The sequence below is a fragment of the Falco naumanni genome, chromosome 1 (assembly GCF_017639655.2).
Source record: "Falco naumanni isolate bFalNau1 chromosome 1, bFalNau1.pat, whole genome shotgun sequence".
In the NCBI taxonomy this organism is placed as follows: Eukaryota; Metazoa; Chordata; class Aves; order Falconiformes; family Falconidae; genus Falco; species Falco naumanni.
This window is the reverse complement of record NC_054054.1, coordinates 83968552-83988824: the sequence shown is the minus strand read 5'-3', so window position 1 is coordinate 83988824 and position 20273 is coordinate 83968552. Positions and strand designations below refer to the sequence as shown.

Sequence of the window (20273 nt, the reverse complement as noted above, 5' to 3'; positions counted from 1 at the left end):
GGCCAGAGGTAGGTTGCCATCAAGTGGTAAATACATTGATACCTATATAATCAGAGTGATCGTGACTGGCTGGCATCAACTGAATGAAGAAAAAAAAAAGAAGAGAAACTGTGAGCTTTTAACTTCTTTGTGTTATCCCTATCTCTTTACTGGTGATTGATAAAGAGAGATTGTCTCTTGCGCACTTACTGTCTGAATGAAAGATCTGAAGAAGAACATTTTCAGATAATGCACTTATGGTATGGCTTTTGAAAGAGTTTGAATTACACCCTTTCGCTTAGACAAAGCTTTAGCAAAAATGACATGAAAAATGTATTTTTTCTTTAACAGGATGTCAGCCCTTCAACTTCATTGACATTGTCATCCAATAACAGTGCTGTCATCACAAAAACAATTACCAGAACACTTCCTTTAAAGCAGAAAATGCACTTTGTCAATGTTAAGGCCCAGCATCTGCAAAATATCAACAAACAATCCAAAAGCATAAAAGATCTGGAGATCCAACTGCTGCAAGTGGAGTGCAAAGAACTAAAAAATCAGCTAGGATGCCTGAGGGTAGGTAAAAATCCATTTCTGTTCTTAGTATATTAACTGTGCTGATAAGCAGTTACACTGAAAATAGTTTATGCACAGAGGTGTTAAAACCAAGTAGAAAAAAAAAATGTTTTTTCTGCTCAGTTTTCATCCAAACTGTTTATCGCTATTAAATACGTTGTAAATTATGTGTAGAAGAGAGTTTGGGTCTGAATTCACAGTAGTTCTGGTTTAGCCTCAAGTTAAGACTTTTACTTGTACTCTGGATTAGAGTGGCATTCCTATACTTTGTAATTACTATACTAGCATCAAGCTCTTCTCAGCACTGTACTAATTTTGTGCCCTACCAGCAGCATATCTGAGTCCTTTGTCACATCAACATACCATGTGAGAGGAACTTCTTCCAGTTCCTAAAGGTTGGAATTGACCATGTTGGTTTTTCTACCTCAAATTAGCCTGGCTTGAGTAATAGCCAGAGGAGGTTTTCAAAGCATGAAGTATTACGATATTTGAAGTGCAGGATGTTATGCTGCTGATGCTACGAAGAGACATCTTGCTTTTTAGGTGGCAGAGTATTGTTAAATTAAGCACAAAAAGTCATATGCAGATACATTGCTGTAGTAGATATTCTTGTTTAGTTAGGAATTTTAACTGTGGCAACTCCTATGTTACTACCACCATATATTTGAGAAAATGGAAATTGAAAAATTCCTGTCATGCAGGAAGGGCTGATGGGGCAGAAGCGAGATGATGCAGAGAAGTTACTGAAACAGTCACAGAAAGAGCTGTTGTGGCTTCAGAGACAACTGTCCTTTATCTCCACAGGAGGCCCTGTGTGTGTTTTGGCAGGTAGCAAGGTAAACTCCTTTATTATTTCTTCAGTCTATTTCACTGTACAAAGTGGGATTAGGAAACAAAATGTTTATCATCATTTTGGCTTGTTTTATTGAAGCAATGTACTGCAAGATGTATTTTCCGTACTAAGGGTATTGGGAGGATCTTTTAGGATGTATTTTAAATAATTGTTTCATCTAATTCTGAAATACCAGGAAGAAGATTAAATTCATTATGGCCTGTGAAAGTTTACATAATTAAAATGGCATTTCATAGACCCCTATCATATATAGAAATCTGTTCTATGTCTTTTTCTGAAGAAAACTATCAGAAGGTGGGATCATTACATGTGGAGTGTTATTCTGAGGGAGTGGTTCTTGGCCTGGCATACACAACTGTAATTCCTTTTCTTCTCTCAGCAGCACTGTTATATATGCATTCCTAGTTATCAGCAGTCCATCATCAGCATAGCCGCATTCTGCCCTGAACAGGCAAAAATTGCTGTCAAGCTAGATGCTTGATGCTGATACTTGGTCATATAAACTACCACATTAATAATAAACTTTTTATGTTAACAATGTTGTGACTGTTAACAGTTCCAGTAAAAGGTGAGTTCTCATCAACTGTGGCAGAAGTTGCATATGTCAAGTTTTGATGACTCGAGTTTCTAAATGTTTACTTGACATAGAAGATATGTTTTAAAATCTTCATAGCAGTGAATCTCTGCCAATAATTAAAAGTATTTGTTGCTGTTTTCTTTTCAGAGTGACTTAATTTATTCATATAACTTTACATATTTTAAAACAAGATTTCCAGAAAGTTCATTATAATTTACATATTTTATACATAAATATGTACACACACACACATGTACGGATATCCATGTTTTGAATCTGCCTATGAAAAAGAATGAGAAGGGTTGGTTTGGTTCAGTGTACTGCATTAATAATGTCATTCTACAGTGATCTGACTTATTTTCAAGTATCAAGTTGGCTTAGCAAATTTTTGTTTGGTTTGTACAAATACACATAAAGTAACCGATACGTTCGTGTAGTCTCTAGCCTAGGCAAGATAGATTTCCAAAATGTGTCAACTGGATTCTTCTGGTATCACTTTGTGTCATGTGCTACAGATCTGTATTTGTTGCTGAAGCACGGTATGGTAAGTGCTGATATAGTCATGGTCAGAAGGAACATTTGGATGTGAAGCTTGCATGTAGCTCAACTGAGAGGGAAAAAAAAAATCTAACTTGCCAAAATTAGACTTTCTTAAAAAAAAGATGAAAACAATTTATGCCATAAACATGTTATAGAAGTAGGAGTGCACTTGCCTGACAATCAAAGCCATAATCTAATCTGGGAAAGAACATATGATCCTGAGTAGGAACAGCTTTTCTCTCTGAAAATACCAGAGTTTTGTTGTTCCCGCTACAGTGATGAGTAATCTCAGGGGAGGTCATTTGAGGCTCAGATTTGCACAAAAGAGTTGTCTTGGATACCTTATTTTTAGATTTTGGTCTTTCCATTCAGAAAACTGTAATCTTTCTAGAATGTGCCAAGACAGACCTTCAGGAAAGAAACCACACATTGTTTATAACCCTTTTCCTCAGTTTTTGGTTTTTTTCAGTGTTACAGAACCAAGGATCAGATTTTTATCTGTTTCATTTGTATAATGAGGGAAAGATTTTTCAGAAGCAATCAGTTACTTTGAAGACTACACTGTGATACTCTGCACTATACTTGAATTCTAGACCTCTGAAGATAAATGCTTTTCATGCAAGTGAGAGTGGTGGTACTCGGTGGTGCTGGAAGCTTTAGAGGTAACGATCTTAATAAGGTGCTCAAATAGATAGATGCTTGGGAACTAGAATATCAGAAATATAGGCAATGCCATTTCAGAAGAATTGCTTAGCTGTTTAGTAAGCATCATGGTTCAAGGTGCAAATTTACCGTGGACTGGCAATCCAGATAAGACAAAACTTGAGAAAGAGATCACCTGGTGAGTCCCTCTTCCATGGCTTCTAATACCTTCCAGTGAAGCATCTGATGCTGACAGTTCCTAAAGATCAGGATATTGACCAGGCACTTCAACCTCATAAAGAACTATTAGGCTTTGGGGGAAATCTGGCTCCTTTTGTTAATGCCAGACTTTTCTGAAAATTCTCCTCCTCTTCCTCATTATTCCTGTTAGTAAAACTGTGAAGACTGATATTTGAAAAGGAACTGTAAATTAATGTAGGGAGACATTATTAAATTGAAAGATGTATTTCTGCAGGCACTTTTAACAGAATTCAGTAAAATATATAGTGCCCTGAGAGTGCAGTACTTCCTTCCCCTGTTAAATACTGAAAGGAAAATCTAGACGTTCCAGTCAACATAACTTTATATGTTTTCTTGATAATTTAACCTTCATCAGCCTTGAGAATTCAGTTACATTGTGGTGAATGCACTTGCAAAGTGGTCAGATTCTGTGATTCAGATCACCTTTGCTGGGAGGAAAAAACAGGGGGTGGGAAAAGATTAAAGCCAGATTTTTTAAAAAAAATATTTATTTAAAATCTTTCCGTCTATCCCTTTGCAGTGTCTCCCTCTAGCTGCTGGGGAGGTGGTCGTTGCATACTTGGAAATTTTGTGTCAATATATTGTATACAGTTTTCTTGAGAAGAGGAAAGACAGAATGGTTAGGATGCTCCAGGTAATCTGTCTTAATACCCTTCTGTATTCGAGTTTCTAAGCCTTCCATTGGGCAGGCTTGAGAGTGAAAAAAAATTGCAGCTCACATTTACAGTTCATTGGTTCGTGCCAGTAGGCCACAGATGACCTACTGAGAAGATCCTGTGATAGCATTACTTGGAGGTAAAATAAAATCTCCCAACACCCGCCTCCCTCCTTGACGCCCCCCCACCCCCACTCCACTCCCCTTCCCGAAACACATCCTTGCTGCGATCCCACTTGCTGCTTGTCAGCTCCTGACCGTGCTCCCTGCTGCTGTGTCAGGGTTAATACTATGTGAAAGAGAAACTGGCAAATAGGGAAAGCCATCTTTGTGTGCGTATGTGTGTGTGAGCACTGCTGTTTCATAGGCTCTGGCAGCTGCTGCATGGCCGATGATGCTTGCTCTCTCTTTTTCACCCTGCCTCCCTGCAGACAACTAATGAATCATTTCTAGCCTGAATACTAGCAGTGCAAACACACCAATGCTGCTGCTGCCGACGCTGCTGCCTTTCTCTACAAGGTTGTAATTTGACACAGTAGACTGCAGTTCTCTCTCGGCAATGATCTTGCTGAACATCGGAAGCACTTGATTTGAAGGTATGCTGAGATTTCACCCTTTCTAAAAATAGCTATTTCTGTTAAATGCTTTATGGGCCAAATGAGGGTGGGAGGGCTGAAGATTTCTAAGTGTGTGTGTGGAAGAATCCTCTTTTTAGTTAGCAGTAATGCAGCAGTAACTCTTATTGGAGGCAGCCAAACTTTATTATTCTGCTGCAATTTGGTGATGCCCTTCACTGGATCTTTTCTTCTAGGTGCTGCTTGGAATAATAAAATGTGTTAGTATTGTGCATCAGCACTAGGTAAAGGGATTAAACTCTTGCTAGATTATTCCATCCTCGCTCCTATTGATGTTTAATCTGATGTAATTTTCCAGTCACTTTTAAGATGTCCAATAAAATAAATAGTATATAGACAGGTTCGATGGTGCCATGTTTCTTTTCTGTATTAGTGTTTGTGGGCAAAGTTAGTAATCGTGCTGGCTAGCAGCTCTCTGCCGCCCTCCTCCCCCCCCCCCCCCCCCCCCCCCCCCCCCCAGCCTGGTGCAGATTCACAGTATCTGTTTGCTTTGCAGATGTATATTGTCATGTCATGGTAAAGTCATCAATGTGGCTAGTCTTCCATAGAGATATTTTAAATGAAATTACATTGGTATTTGTCTGGCATCTAATGCTGAATTAAACTAATTGCAAGTAAATCTGATCCTTTTTTGGTAGAAGGGAGAGATCTTCTGCAGCTGCATCTGTATACATATATGTTGGCACACTATACATAGCAGTATTTGTGGGAAGTATGTTATGTATGTGGAAAAGAATAATATTTTATTTCAGCATATGCATATAAATACCAGTTAATTAGTTAGCACATACCAGTATGCTGTGCTCAGTATTACAGGGGATACTGCAGGTTTTTTTATTAACCTCTTTTCAAGACTGGCTATTGCTTATATCATTGGGCAGAGAAGGTATGTCTTTCCAAGAGTAATGTGATGGTCGACATTACAGTTGTACATGGTCTTAGTACAGTTTTAACTGAGGAAAATCTACATGCATATGAAGGCTTTGGGTTTTCTTTTTAAGCTACTGCTCTCTGTTATTTTAGCAGTAAAACACTGGGCTTTTTTGTCCAGTACAGGTAGTGATGCAGAGTTTATATAAAAAATAACTCAGCAGAATAACTTATTAATGAATCTTGTCACTGCATCTAGTAAATACAGAGTCTGCTCCTTAAGTGATTGGATATATTTTGAAGAAATACTTAAAATCAAAGCTATTGATCTTAACATTAATTGCACCAAGTATGCTGAGGGGAAGAATACTATGATTGCCATCATCAAAATACAAATAAGGACTATTGCTTAGCAAGGTAGAAGAGCTGCCTTCAGAAAACAGCATGAAATATTAAAACACAGACCAAGCGGTAGAGCAAATTAAACTATCTTCATAAATTCAATACAATAAAAAATAACAGTATACATGAACTGATAGGAAACTTAATGTAGTCACTTTACATTCCAGCTTTTTTGGTGTTAATTTTTTTATTAGAGGAGGGCTTTCAAGTCTACCCTACTGACAAATGAGGAAGGCAATTCAGATCAAATCTTACAGATGTCAGCCAGGATTCAACACTGTAGATACAATGTATCTACAGTGATATCCTTTGAGATACATATGCATTACTTCGAGGACCTTAAAGGACAGTGCTGGGTGTTTTTTAGGTGACTTGATTATTTTTGTAAAGAGATCTGGTGGTCCTGAACAGTGGCTTTGTTGCATATTGCTTCCATTTTTATAGGAAAAAGACCTACTCTAAATGAAACTAGTGAAGTGGCCATGCTGCCTGCAGACGAGAGAGCAACCGTGATTTTTACAGCTATATACCTGAACGGGTTCCAGCCTGCTAACATACAACATGACTGTATACTGGAGGCAGTGAACAGAGGTGCAGTGTTATTGCATACAACTTTATATATTTGAGTGTACCTGGAGCACCTTTCAGAGACATGTAGTATGTTGAATTTTCTAGAATTGTAACCACATTGCAGCTTTAAAATGACACATGGTTTTTAGGGATAGGAAAAGTGAAATGGAACAAAATATGGGACAGTGCAGTGCCACAGATTTCTGCATGAAAATGATCTGAATAGCTGATGCATGCTGCTTTAGTTAACTGACAATTACAAGCTCAGAAATCTTAAGCATCTTTGTATGTGCCCAACCTCATACTGACAGCAAGCTAGGTATGTACTTTTGCATATATACAAAATATGTATCTTTTTGACTGTCAGCTCATTCTATTTAGATATGTGTTAATGTATATACTTATTGTAGTTTAGATAGCTGTGTGATACTGAATATGAAATGAATGTATAAGCACAACAGTGTTCATTCTGGTAATAGCTTATTACAAAAGTCTGAGGCTTTCTGGATTGCCAGGAGTAGGAGAAATAAGACGCCTATGATCACTGGATAATTAGTAACCTCTGATATGAAGGAGTTTCCTTTATGCGTGTCAAATGCCCCACCACATATCAAAATCAGATACCCAGAATCACACTGACTTTATTCTGAAATAAGAAACCAGTCAGTCATGCATCACTGTCCTGTCCTTTCAGTACTTACATTGAATGAAGTATGGTTTGAGAGTCAAGGCTGGTTTTCATTTAATTGAAATTGTTATAGGCCCTTGTCATTACTACAAAAAAAGTCAGACTAGCTGAAATATGTTAGTCATAACATTTTTTCCTGGGATTTATTTTTTATTTAGTCTTTCACAAAAGCTTCATGCTAAAGTGGATTTTTTTGTAAATCCTTTGTTTCCTTCTTTCATATCATTAGCTTGTCATGTCCAGTGAGCTCTCTCACTGAGTGGCAAGCTATACAGATAACATTCCCCTCTATCATTTTGAAAATCTTTCCATGCATAGTACTAAGCAACTGAAATCTACTTAAGATTTTCTGGAAAACACCTGAAAATGTCTTTCTTGTGACTGTTGATGTTCTAAGCTGACTGTCCACCACAGACTGGAATTGTCATGAAGCACTGCTGACAGTAACATTTGCTTATTGCCATTAGAATTGAAAAATATATACTGATATCATGATTAAAAATAGAATTGGAATGTAGCCACAGTGCTGGAAAAATGCAGCTTCTTCAAAGAAGTATGTCATGAAACCAGTTTCTGTTCACCAGTGAAAAACAGGGCTTTTTTCAGGCTTATTTGCACAGAGTGGGCTCTTGGGAAATGGTAGTAGTAACAGTACCCTGTGAGAACAGTTAATGACCTTCTGGAGCAGCTGGTTGACACTGAGTTTTGAATGTGGTCACTGAGGGTTTCTTTGCTAACTGTAACCATCTTGTTAAATAACATGTTAGAGTCATGTTCATTCTGTAAAGTATGATTGTAAAGCCACCTGTCATTGGTAATTTCGTGAGGGAAATTAGTGGCTTACAGGTTTGTGCTCAACACTTCGACTTGTGCTTGTTTTGTGGCACTTACAAGGAAATCAGAGTGTGACTTCCAGCTCTGCCACAGATTCACTGAATGGCCTTGGGCAAAGCACTTAGTATGTCTTGGGCTCTGTTCTCTTTTCTGTAAATGGGAATGATAATTAATCCTTTCCACTACATCCTACATCTTTTATCTGCTTAGAAAATGACATCTTCAGACCAATGACTGTTTTCTCCATCAAGGTGCTAAATCCCAATGGAGGCTTCTATATGCAACTTAAAAATTACTTGACAGTCTGCATTGCGTGTTACTGATTTATCAAGAAATATTTCCAAGCGTCAGAAGAATATGAACTGATTGTGAGCTTTGTGGAATAACATTTGATTTGCTAACCTTTCCATTATGGTCATGGGTATGTTCAGTTTGGAGTGAAGAGCCTGATTTCCCTGAGTGGCAGTGGTATGGTAGAAACATTTATAGTGCAAAAGTCCAGACAGAGGAAGTGAAACCGTAGGTCTGATTTTTAATTTGTTTTAATTGTCACAGAGTTTTATTTTTTTTTGTTACGAACAGTGTAACACTTGGTTTCTAAGGCAGTTAAGTATGACTATGCCAAATGTTTGATGTTGATTAACAAGCAGCAGCAGTGCATGATAGTACCGTGTAGAATCAAGGGGAAGGCATTGCAAATATAATAGAATGGCACAGTCTCTTTTCTTTGTTCTCACCTAATGACAATTAGAATTTTTTTTCCTTTTTTTTGTTAAAGATCATCCTTTAGCAAACTGTTCAGTGTGATACCTTCCTTAAGACCTGATCTGAGCACAGTGGGCTGACAGGCCCTCAGCGTATGCACCCCTTTCCTTCCATGCTCCACCCCCCTTGGGACTAGACTGACTTATTTATTTTTTATTATTATTTGCTGGAGAGCATAAATAATTTTTATAGTCAGCTTCCATTAAGTTTTTACACTGGATACGTGGGGGGGAAATGACAGTAATACTCCCTTGTGCTGATTTTGGAAGGAGAATAAGCCCTTTTTGTGCCAGGTTAACTAGTTCAGGTTGGCTTAGAAAAACCCTAAATCAAGACCAAATTCCTCCAGAATCAGGAATTTATGCTGGGGCTCCACCATTTCAGCTCCTGCTGAATATTTCTGTACCTCCTTCTTACATAGTTGAAAATTGTTACTTGTTACTCCTGTATAGAATATCACAGTGCCTTCTCACTGACATGGAAAGTGCATCTTTAGTAAGTACATTGTCCAACTCAAACATTTTCTCTGATAGAAATCAGCAGGGACTTTTAAAGATCTGTGCCAGTTTACACCAGGAGGGATAGCTTAGCATAGTATCTCAGGGAGTGTGCTAATGGGCTAAACTTTTACTGAAGATGAATAGAGTTAATGGTGCTTAGAATTCAGATAGATGAAGCTCACAGTTGTCACTTGTAACAAGCAATATTGTTTGAATCTGTCCTGTTAACTGCATTTTCCCTCTTCTGTGACAGTCACAGTTTCAGCTATTTGTTAAATCCTCCTTCCCGTTCTCCCTACTTCCCTGCCTCCAATTCTGCATATCGTTTAGAATATAAGAATATTCTCTGTCAATTCCAGGAGTGTATTTCTTCCTTTCTCTCTTGTTTACCACTTGCTAATTAAATTTTGTAGGTGGCAGTTTGAAATCTTAGTGGGATGTGTCATGTGACTGCTAATGCTCTGCAGATCTCTATTACATAACCTTTAAGTAGTTTGGGAAAATGTGCTTGTGTCATACTGGGCCTGACATAAGGCTCGGTCTGATCAGGTTTTTTATGTACAATGACTGTAGAAATCTTGTGGATGGTTTGTTCTGGCACAAGCTTTGTGCCCTGAGTTGTCAGGCCAATTGTCTTATTTCCCTGAAATGCTTTGCAGTCTGCACTGTCTGCCTTTCCTGCAGGGTAGAAGAGGGGAGGGGTTGGATTTAAACACTCTGGCATGCCAGGTAATGATCAAATGAATATTAAATGCAGTATGCCAGGATCCTTTCTGTTTTCCTGAGTTTGTTCATTTTAGTTCTGAAGTGAACAGAGTACAGAACAAACATAGAAAACTTCTCAGTCTGTCCCCCCACCTCTTCAACTCCTATGGATCTTTATCGGGCTCTGGTGCATTATGCAAAATGAAACCATAAATCAATACTGAGGTTTAAAAAAATGCTTTGAAGGGATGATCAATTTTTAATGCATGCAATTAATTAGGGTGCTGTTTTGCAAAAGGAGCACTTTTATAAATGACAGCAATGTATCCACTCATAGAATAATAGCTCCTCTTGCTTTTTCTGAAACTAGCACCATCTTTTGGTTCTACTTTGTATACAGTTATACATGTTTGCTGCCTAAAATGTATTTATACACTATCCAATGCAGCTGAAACACTCCACTGTTGATGGACTATCTCTGGTCCTGAAGAAAGTAAGTCTAATTTTTATTTCCTGGCCAGGATATGGGCCTTGGAGGCTGGGTCTTTTTTGTGGCTGACATTTTGAGATGCTGTGTGTTCTCAAGTAACTCACAGGAGATCTTTCTGCCACTGAGCCTTCCTAGCAGATAAAGCGGCAATGAGCTGCTGTAGCCTTGCAACAAAAGTTGCAGTTAGAAACTAGGAGCAACTGGATGAAATTTTGAGTGTGCGGTTTGTTCTTTTTTTTAATGAAGTCAGATTTTCAAGTTTATGATTTCTTACTGAAATCTGTGATTGTGTGAGTGTACATTTTGTTCTAGTGTAGCTCGTAGGTTGCAATAGCAATTTTCAGTCAGAGCTCTTTACAAAGTGCTTAAGGATGATAGTTGATATCATCCTGTCCATTTTGCAGATGAGAAATTTTCAATGTGCTTCAGGTTTATTTGCCCCAGATCATTCACCAGGGTCAATGCAAATCTATGGAAATTGTTTGCAGAGTCCTGTCCGACCTGTCATCCATTGTACTGCTTCTCTTAATTAAATGTTGTGTAAGAAGGAGGGAGGGGGAAGTATTGATCTAAAACCAGGCTTTCTTTTGTTTCACTTCAGATTAACTGACTGCTTTTGTGCTACTCATCGTAAAGAGTTTGTGAATTTATTAATTTTTTTAAAAATCACTGCTATCATAAATCATGGTGGCTATAGTTAGTTTGTCTATTCCTCTGATGGCTGCCTGCTTACCTACTGCTTATACTGAAGCGACAAATGTTTCATTGCTGGAAGGGCTCTCTATTGCTCAACAGTCTTAAAGCATCTCTACAAATGTATGTACCGTACACTCCCCATGATTTTGGTAGCTTTGGCTTATTTGAAGATTAAGTAGGTACAATTAACACTGCTGTGTTATGGTTATTGGCTGCCTGATGAATTACGATGAGAACAAAGAAGCAACTGTAAAGCATTTATGTGTTTGTGTGGTAGGGCAGATGGGTACAGTTAATGCTTTTGTATTTTAAAAGAAACCTTCATTAAGGCAGTTGTTTCTGTTAATAAAATGCATAGATGAGTTCTTCGAGATCTGGACCTCTTCCGTTAATGTGCTTTAGTCATAAGAGAAGAGACCTGTCAGTCTGGCAAGTTCTGTCCTGAATTGTTTCAGGATGCAAGAAGTGGCTGACTCAAGCAAATGAAGGTACAAAACATGAAGATTTACAATAGAAGATGATTACTTTCTTGCACTGTCAGCAATAATCCATTGTCTGTCTATCTGAACCATCTGTGTTCCACGGTACCTTGAGTGTTAGGGAGCAGTAGCTGTGAAGGTCTTTTCTTGAGGATGCCTACCAGGGCATGGATTTTATAAACTTAAGAGTAACATGTTTATAAACACTGTTGATAAGGGAGAGAGGATCTGGAAGGCATCCTTCACAGCTCTCATGGCTCAAATGGACTTAAGCTTATTTCCCACAGTGGTGGTAGGTCACACTTTTTTTTCTCATAGTTCCAAAAGGTGAAGTATCTCATGTAGCCAGAGTAAAGCAACCCTGTTCAGTGACTTCTTTGTAGATATTGATCCCAGCTGTTAGGTGCAAATGAGACTTTTGTAGCTTTGATATTGATAGGTACTACTTAGCATAAACCATAAACCTTTTTTATGCTTAGCTTGCAACCTTTCTAGCTTTCCTTTTGAAAAATTTCTATTCAATTTTAGTAAATACTGTTAAAAGGAAATGAAGTCTAGAGAGCTCCAAGCTGCTGATATTTCTATCATCCAATGATTTAAGTTTTGTAAATAAATATTTTTTTCTTGATATATGGATTATGGAAATTGTCTCCAAGTAAGACAGAACAATTTTAAAAAGCTGTCTATGATGAGAAGAGATAAAAGAATCAAATGGTGAATGAGGTCATTGTACTGCTGACACCAGTGGTGTAACACTTGTGTCTGTGGAGCTCAGGTGGTTTTATTGATTCTTTGTGAAAAGCTGCCTCGAGCAGAGAGCAGTAAACATTGCTGTAAACATAATATTTGTATATTGTAAATAAATAAATACCCACGCTTCATTAAACACAACTGCCAACGTTGATGCAACAAGTGTGTCACACTAGAAGTGGTACTGAAAAACTGGAGCATATCCTATTCCTGATCTGCAAGAAGAGCTGCTAGCCAGGTCTTGAGTATCAGCCTCATTGAGCGAGGCACTGAATGCTTCTCAGAGGCCTGTCAGTCCAAGTATACAAATGGACACAACAAAGTGGTAGAGCATTTGAGGGAGCACAAAGGAGAAGCCTCCTTCTCCTTCCTTTTCCCCCAATTTTTAGCCACTTGCTGATGTGTCATCTTTCCCTTCCCCATATTCTGGCTTGTATAACAAAAATTTAGTCTGTTAGGTAAAAAGTTACTGGCACATTTAGACAAAAAATGTTGTTGATTTTTAATGTAATTCTATTTCACAGCATTAAGAGATTGTGCTGCTATTGAAAATGATATTTGCTCAGCTCTGATTTCCTGTAACTAAGTAACAGGAAATTTTCCCCAATATGTCTGAGTTATATACTGTAATGTGTGGATGGAACTGGGCTGTAGTTGGATTGGAGGGGATGTTAAGCCCTTTGTGCTTTGGTGTTTTGTTTCTATTTATTATATCTTATTCCAGACCCTGCAGGACACTAAAGATTATACTACAGGAATTTACCATGTTTTTTTTCTTGTACCTGATTCTTAAACATCTGATAGCCAATTTAGCCTGGACTGCATGGTCTGGAATCTGATCTAGTGTGTCCGTTTCTATCCCTTTCCCTTACAATCCCAAAGAATGGCCGTTAGAAAAGAATCTTGATGTACATTAGTGTTTGTGGATTTTTTTTTTTAAAAAAGGGAGAAACTATTTATCTGCAATAAGGGAAAACCAAAATCAGAGATTAATTTTTCAATTTACTTTTTTTCAGGAACTGGAGGTAGTGGATTTGTGGTTCTAGAGAGGTTATAATGCCATGGTTAGTTTTTAGTCCCCTCGCCTGTAAGAAATTACTGTTTGAAATATATAATGTCGTGCAACCCCTTAGAGAAATTATTAATAATACATACATTTTATTCTGCAAAGGAGAGAGGTCTTTTGTACATGTAGAAAGGTACCTGGAGCAAAGTGTTCACTTGCACTGGTGTTCTTTTAGGGTTTGGACCAGCCTAGTTTGCCTGCTTTGTAGCTCTGTGTACTAGTGCTTTGTAGAAGTTCCATCAGATGCTGTAGGATTTCCCAGGTAACTGAGTGAAGAAGGAAGAAGTGGAGAGGCTTAAAAAAAAGCACAGTGAGAAGGCAGAATGGAAAATAGAGTGAGGTAAATAAGAAATCTTGATGATAAACCTACAGAATTAAAAGGTAACATCCACTTATTTTCCATGTGTATGAAGGGGTTCTCCTGGTGCCTGTCCAGACTTGCATGTTATAATCATTTTATGTATGTTATAGCTTGGTCGATTTAATACAGAGTTCAAAATTGCTCTTTATTAAATACTGATGAGTGACAGTATCCTCCCCAATTCCCCTTGTCATTGGTCCTGCCTTTGTCCTCAATAATATACTACAATTTAACTTCCTGTAAGCTTATAATTTGTGGACTGCTACCCCTTCAAAACTAAAATTCACATGTAAGCAAAATGGGACTGTCTTTGACATCCAATTTGCCTTGAGAATAAAAATGATCTTTGTTCATGGTATGTAATAATTTCCAGGAGGACAGAATTTTCATAGCAGTCATGGCTCTTAGAAAAATACAGATTTGATGCATGTAGCACTGTGTATTTCTTTTTTTTTAATTATCTGGAACATTCATTAATTGCTGGCATTAATTGCGAAGAATAAATGCATGAATGTGAGCTGCAGTGCTTTTAAAGGTCTGTTTTGTTCCTATTATCAGTATTTCTTAATTTATTGGAATAACTTCAGGGCTGAAAAGGTTTTCTTTCACAATGGGTTGGTACAGTGTAACTTTTAGAGATAAGTGGTAAATCTTTTCTCACGTGCATGAATCCCACTGTTGTAATCCAGTACAAGTGTGCACGAGAAGAAGTAACATTTGGAATTTTATAGTGCCATCAAATCTACTTTATGGAATAAGGCCTGTGAAGTCCCACAGGAACATTTAACTATCACTATCCATCATTATTGGATTGATAATAGACTACTATTACATAAATAATGCATACGTCAAGTAAATCCTTCAGGGGAATTATCACAACATCCTTCTCTGTGTTGCATGTCTCTTAAAATTACCATACACATTTAAAAGGGAAGGAGAGAAATACAAGAAAAAAGCCATATTATTTCCATCATGAATAACTTAAACAATTTACATATACTGTGAAATACTGAACATATGTGTTAAAGGTCTACAATTTTGTGTCAGTGTAGGGTTTAAGTTCAAGAAAGATGAACTGGAACAAGCAAAAAGAAAGGGCCTTATGAATGAACCAGGAGTTTGGACAGCTTATGTTATGAAAGAACACTTAAAAGAGCTTATTCTTTCTAGTCTAACAGTGACAAAATAACTAGGTAATAGTCTGATTTCACAACTAATTCTGCCTCTTACAGTGTTGAAAGTTAAGCATATACTTAGTGCTCAGTGCTCCAATTCAAACACCAAAAGATTGTCAAGATGATAGAAGTTTTCAAAAATGTTATAAAGCTGTTCATTTTCAGTGTAATTTGTTGGTAGCATCTGTCTGTCTAAGGCAGCTTCTGTTTTACCTTATCTAAGTGCTTCATGGACCTGTTCGCTGTCTGAATTCCGTTAATTCTCGATGAACCCTTTCTTCAAAGTGCTGTATGAATGCTGTTTGTGTAGGAAACCCCCTTTTACTTTTGCAATCTTTACATGGTGCCTGTGGTATTTTTGTCAGTGTAGATTACTGACTATTTTAAAATGCAAAGTTCCTAACTAAAAGATATGTCTGTGCTGGAAGCCCCAGGTTTCTCCTAATCTCTCACTGCCAAATACATTGCATTAGTATTTGTATTGTTCAAGAGTACCTGCTTAGGGCTTATGCCAAATGTAAGCCAGTCATGAAATGGGGGAGAGGAGGTGGTGCTTAGTATCCAGGGAAATTTAACACCTTAATAGCAAACCCAGAGGGGAACATCTGTTATTACATTGAAGAGATGGGGAAGTGATTTAAAGGACATAACAGTTGATAGAACTCACCAACAGCCATGTAAGGGTAATTTAAAATGTGATGTGTCTTCAAACCAACCAAATGCAAGGCATCAACAGTCTCTGCAGAAGAGACTGTGAATAACTGGTAAGCGCATCTCTCCACATACCTTAAGCTTTCACAGTTTCTTTGGAAGGCTAGCAACAATTGTAGTAGAGCTTGTGCTTAGACCTGTAGGGTTTACCTGCATCTTAAATTCAGGCCAGTTCTTGGGGGCCCACATAAGCAGAACTCCGGATGAGTTGATGCAAGAAGTTTTTTGCCTGTGCTTTATCATCATTGTGGTGGGTTGTATCTGGCACGGGGCAGCCCTGGCCTCTCTTCACAGAGGCCTCTGCAGCCCTGCTCCCAGAACTGGCCATGGACACCCAGTGCACACATTTCAAAAGAGAAAACTCCTGCATGCGTATGTAGTTGCCAGCTTCTCATAGTAACATGTCTTGATTTCCACTTCCTTGAAAAAACTTCAGGATATTCCAGGGATGCTTTCAGTAAAGTGATCAGCTGGAGACGTTGTTAGGTGGATGTTATTGGTGGTAGTGTTTTTGGTCCTTTGCTTCAAGTAAGCAAGAGTTTAAGGGACCTTCTTTCAGTCAGTTAATACAGTGAATACTCCTTTCTAAAAGGCATCTGGGCCTGATTCTGGAACAAAGATTTGTAAGAAACTTTCAGTACAAAATACTGTTTAAACTGAGTAGCATATAATGCCAACTTCTTCGATTCAACTGTGAAGAGCAAATTGAAGTTACATCTCTAAATATAGCAGAAAAAATTCATTAAAGTTAAAATAATGAAAAAATAAGACTTGTTGCAAAATAAACATATATGCCATAGTCATGTGAAGGGAGGAGGGAGAGCAGGCACAGAATTAAAGACAGAGTGACAGCCTCTCATGTATCTGCTTCAAGTAGGATGAGTTATTAATAGATACTCAGTTTTTCTCCATAAAGATACCAAGAGAAGGTCATGGCAGTAAATATTTATGGTAAACTTTCTGTGTTAAAAGTTGGTCTTTTTGCCATTGTTTTATATTCTTTTAGATTTATGTTTGTTACTTGGACTGGTCATGATGGATTACTGCTGCCCTTTCCATCTCTTCAGTTTTCAGAAGTATTAAAGAGCTGGAGCCCAACCTGAAGATCAGGTTGCAAACGATTAAGCATACAGAAAACAGGCTTATTTTTGTCATAAGGTTGTTTATGTACCTGACCTGCATGTTTGTCTGCAGCCAATTTTGTTTGATACTGGTAGTGTTTAAATGATTCCACATCAGTGAGGTGCAAGAAGGTTTGGAGGTACAGAGTCCCTAGCTTGTATTGGCTTCTGGCCCTGTATATGCAAGTGTGTTTATTGCCTTTTACAAGCACAGGTCAGTGGTTAAGAAGTATTAAATGTGTTATTCCATAGATATGTTAGTGTGTTTTATGGATTCATATGATGTGCTTTGTCTTTTATCTTGGGATTTTGAAGTACTTACAGACGTTAATTAACAAAGCCTTACTGACATCTGTTTGGTAGGAATGATTATTATCCACATTTTGTTTAGAAGGACACATGATTTCCCCAAGTTTCTGCAATGACTTAGTGACAGAGCTGAGAATGAAACCTAGATGTTCTACCCACACTGTATCCCTGCTCCTCTAAGTAAACTTGGTAAATGTGTAGATTTCTGTAAAATATATATGAAATGTTTTCAGTTTTCAACCATTTCTGATGTAGACATTAAAATCCGTCACCACCACCAACAGAAAAATACTACAGCACTGATATACTGCTGTATATAACTGGTAGTCGTGGAGGGTAAAGTAATGAAACAACATTTGTGAAAAAGGCACAGCTACTTTTATGGACTGCTTAACAGGTGCTTGTAGTTCCCTACAGCAAGATAGTAACTGCCTCTCACTCACTCTGCAAATACTCCTTTTATCTCCTTTCTGGATACACTGGAGATAGAAGACAAAATTTAGGGCTGGCAGGGAGTTGTTCCTGTTGCAGAAAAGTAAGCTGCAGCTTTTACAGTTGCTGAAAGAGGTATTCATTGTTGTTGGTTCAGAGAGATTAGTGAAGCAGTGTGGCTTGTAATACATTGCTTAAAACTCTCCCTTTCTGCTGCTAGCAAACATTTTGCCTATTATCCAAACATGAAGATCTTTTTTGTTAGTTACATAACAGGATCCAATTGTTCCCCAGCCCTATTCAATAATGTACAAGCTTGTAAGATAAACTGGGGTTGTGTGCAACTCAGATCACTTAGGGCTTTTTATTTTGGAGTTTTCCTGAAGATTTCTGATGAGCTAAATTTGTGTTTGATTATAAGTCATTGTTGCTGATTTACTGTCTTAGCTTGAATAGTACAGGTGTATGCTTTTGGCCTTAAAGTCTTCAAAATGTGATTTGCAGGGATACTGTGACTGGCATCTGAATTATTCAGATCTGTGATAGGTAATGGATAGGAATGTTATACCTGCTGCTACAACCTTAAAAATAAAGAAAAAAAAAGTTTCTTCAGATGACAGGGAATCTTCCCGTTCCTCAAAATGTTGCTGAGAATCAATAGATTGCCAAAGGTTTCTAAGGAATGGTTCTTCCTGAGAAAATCAGGCCAGGATTTGCCTTTTTTATTTAGAGTTTAGAAGAAAAAAGTGTATTTAAAGACTTCTCTTCCTACAGGAACAGTGGCTGGAGTTTAGCATGCTGTCTGCACTGGAAGTTTATTAATGTAATCACTCACATTGCAGACAGTTAAAACGTTGAAGGAATCAGGCTGGCAATGAGCCTAATCACTGTGCAAAAACAAGCCATACCACAGCAATATTAACCTTTACTGTCTGGAGCATTCTTAGTTTCCCTTTAGTTGCTTACCTAAGCTTGCCAGCAGAACATGCAAGGTAAAGAAACTTGCAGATGTGGTGTGGGGTTTTTTGTTCATTTATTTTTATTCCTGTATTCCAGTTTTTGCACTAATGGCTTTCTTGCAGAACTAAAATAGAATGTGCACTAATATGCTCTGAGGAAGGTAAAGAGGTGGAGTAAAGGGTAAAGATTGTACTCCGATTCCTCTAGTTGCATTGTTCTCTTACTCCAGGAAGGAAATGGCAGTACAAGTCTGGGCAGCAAATCACTTGGAGGGGTGTGGTGCTCCCTTTAATGTACCAGAACTCTGGCCAAACAGGGGCTTCAGAACCTATTTTCAGACCTCTCAAATCTGTCACAATGGAAGTGAGACTTTCACAAGCTAAATCAACCTCATTCTTTTCTTTCACCTATGGCTGTTTCTTTGTCATTTAGTGCATGACATGGTGCATTTTGTTGATGTCATATGCTAAATGCATCTTGTCAGGCTGACCAGTTTCTTACTTCCTGCATTCATGAGTGTCTTAGTAATGGGGCCATGGAGCAGAGGAGGATCCATGGGCACAAAGGCAGCTGGGAATGTGCTAGCTAGGAAGGCCTTTTTCTGAGGAATTGCACAGATTATACATGAGCCAGCCACAGCCTTAAACTTCGGCCTTTCCTGTTATATGCCCTGGTTACCTTGCTCTTGTCACTAACTCTTGGAGAAAAAGCAGCATCTTTCTGCTTATGTACATGTGTACAGTCACTGTTTCTGGTAGTGAAAGGGTAGTGTCCTGAACTGCTTCAGTACTGACCTACCAGTTGAACCATTAACTTGATGGAGATGCCTTTTCAGCCATTCTAGTGTGTGTGAGGTCATAGTTTAAATGCTGCCCTTGTGCTTGCACCAGTAGTTAGAAATACATGATGCTTGGGTAAGAGAGAGTGAGAGCAAAAAACTTTTCTAGGAAAGTTTCTATACAAATTCAAGATGGAATTTAAGTTTATGGAGCTCAGTCAGTCTAGATTCCTTTAGACAGAAGATTTATATTAACAGCTTATACTGACAGTGATAAAGAAATAAGATATCCAGGAGAAATAGAATCTGGGTATGACAAAAAATATTGTAAGTTTCAAGGAGTCTTCAAAGTAACTGCATTCCTTAAACGATGGAAAGCAGAAAATTGCAGTGAATCTCAACTTCATTAACCAGATCAAAGAGGAAGATAGATGTGACCTGCATATCATCAATTATATACTTTCGCATATACAGGATGCAGATGGAGGCTGGAGAAAAAGAAAATCCTTTAACTAATCTTCATATAACTGAATAGGGAAGTCAAAGCAAATTGATTCTCACTTCCTGGGCTTAATTCTGGACCTGTGACAATTTAGTTATTTGACTTGCCTTTATTCAAAGAGCTCCCCTGAAAAAGGGCAAGTGTTGGCAGCTATTATAGGTACAGTTTCATGTGAAGTGAAGGTGTAAGCACAGATGTATATGGGGTTCAGGTGGTCTGTTAAATGACTCATTAGAAAAGGAAGTGGGAGGTCAGGGTAAATTTGTGCTAAGTCTAGGCAGAGAAAGGACCATTTATAGCACCATTACAGAGACACCATGGCAAATGGCAAGTGCTCAGATAGTATGGAACTTTAGTAGTAAGTTATGAAAATTGGATGAAGAAAGCTTTC

The 20273-nt window shown here is 38.0% G+C and overlaps 1 protein-coding gene across 3 annotated transcripts in view; it reads left to right on the top strand.

The window, feature by feature from the left end:
* The window catches only part of RIMBP2 (RIMS binding protein 2), a 155913-nt gene that overhangs the window by 2720 nt on the left and 132920 nt on the right, over positions 1 to 20273 (top strand). For all 3 annotated transcript variants that reach the window (XM_040601852.1, XM_040601843.1, XM_040601834.1), the window contains exons 2-3: positions 331 to 555; positions 1257 to 1391. In XM_040601852.1, coding sequence (XP_040457786.1) covers positions 331 to 555; positions 1257 to 1391 — 360 coding nt within the window. The remainder of the gene's footprint in view (positions 1 to 330; positions 556 to 1256; positions 1392 to 20273) is intronic.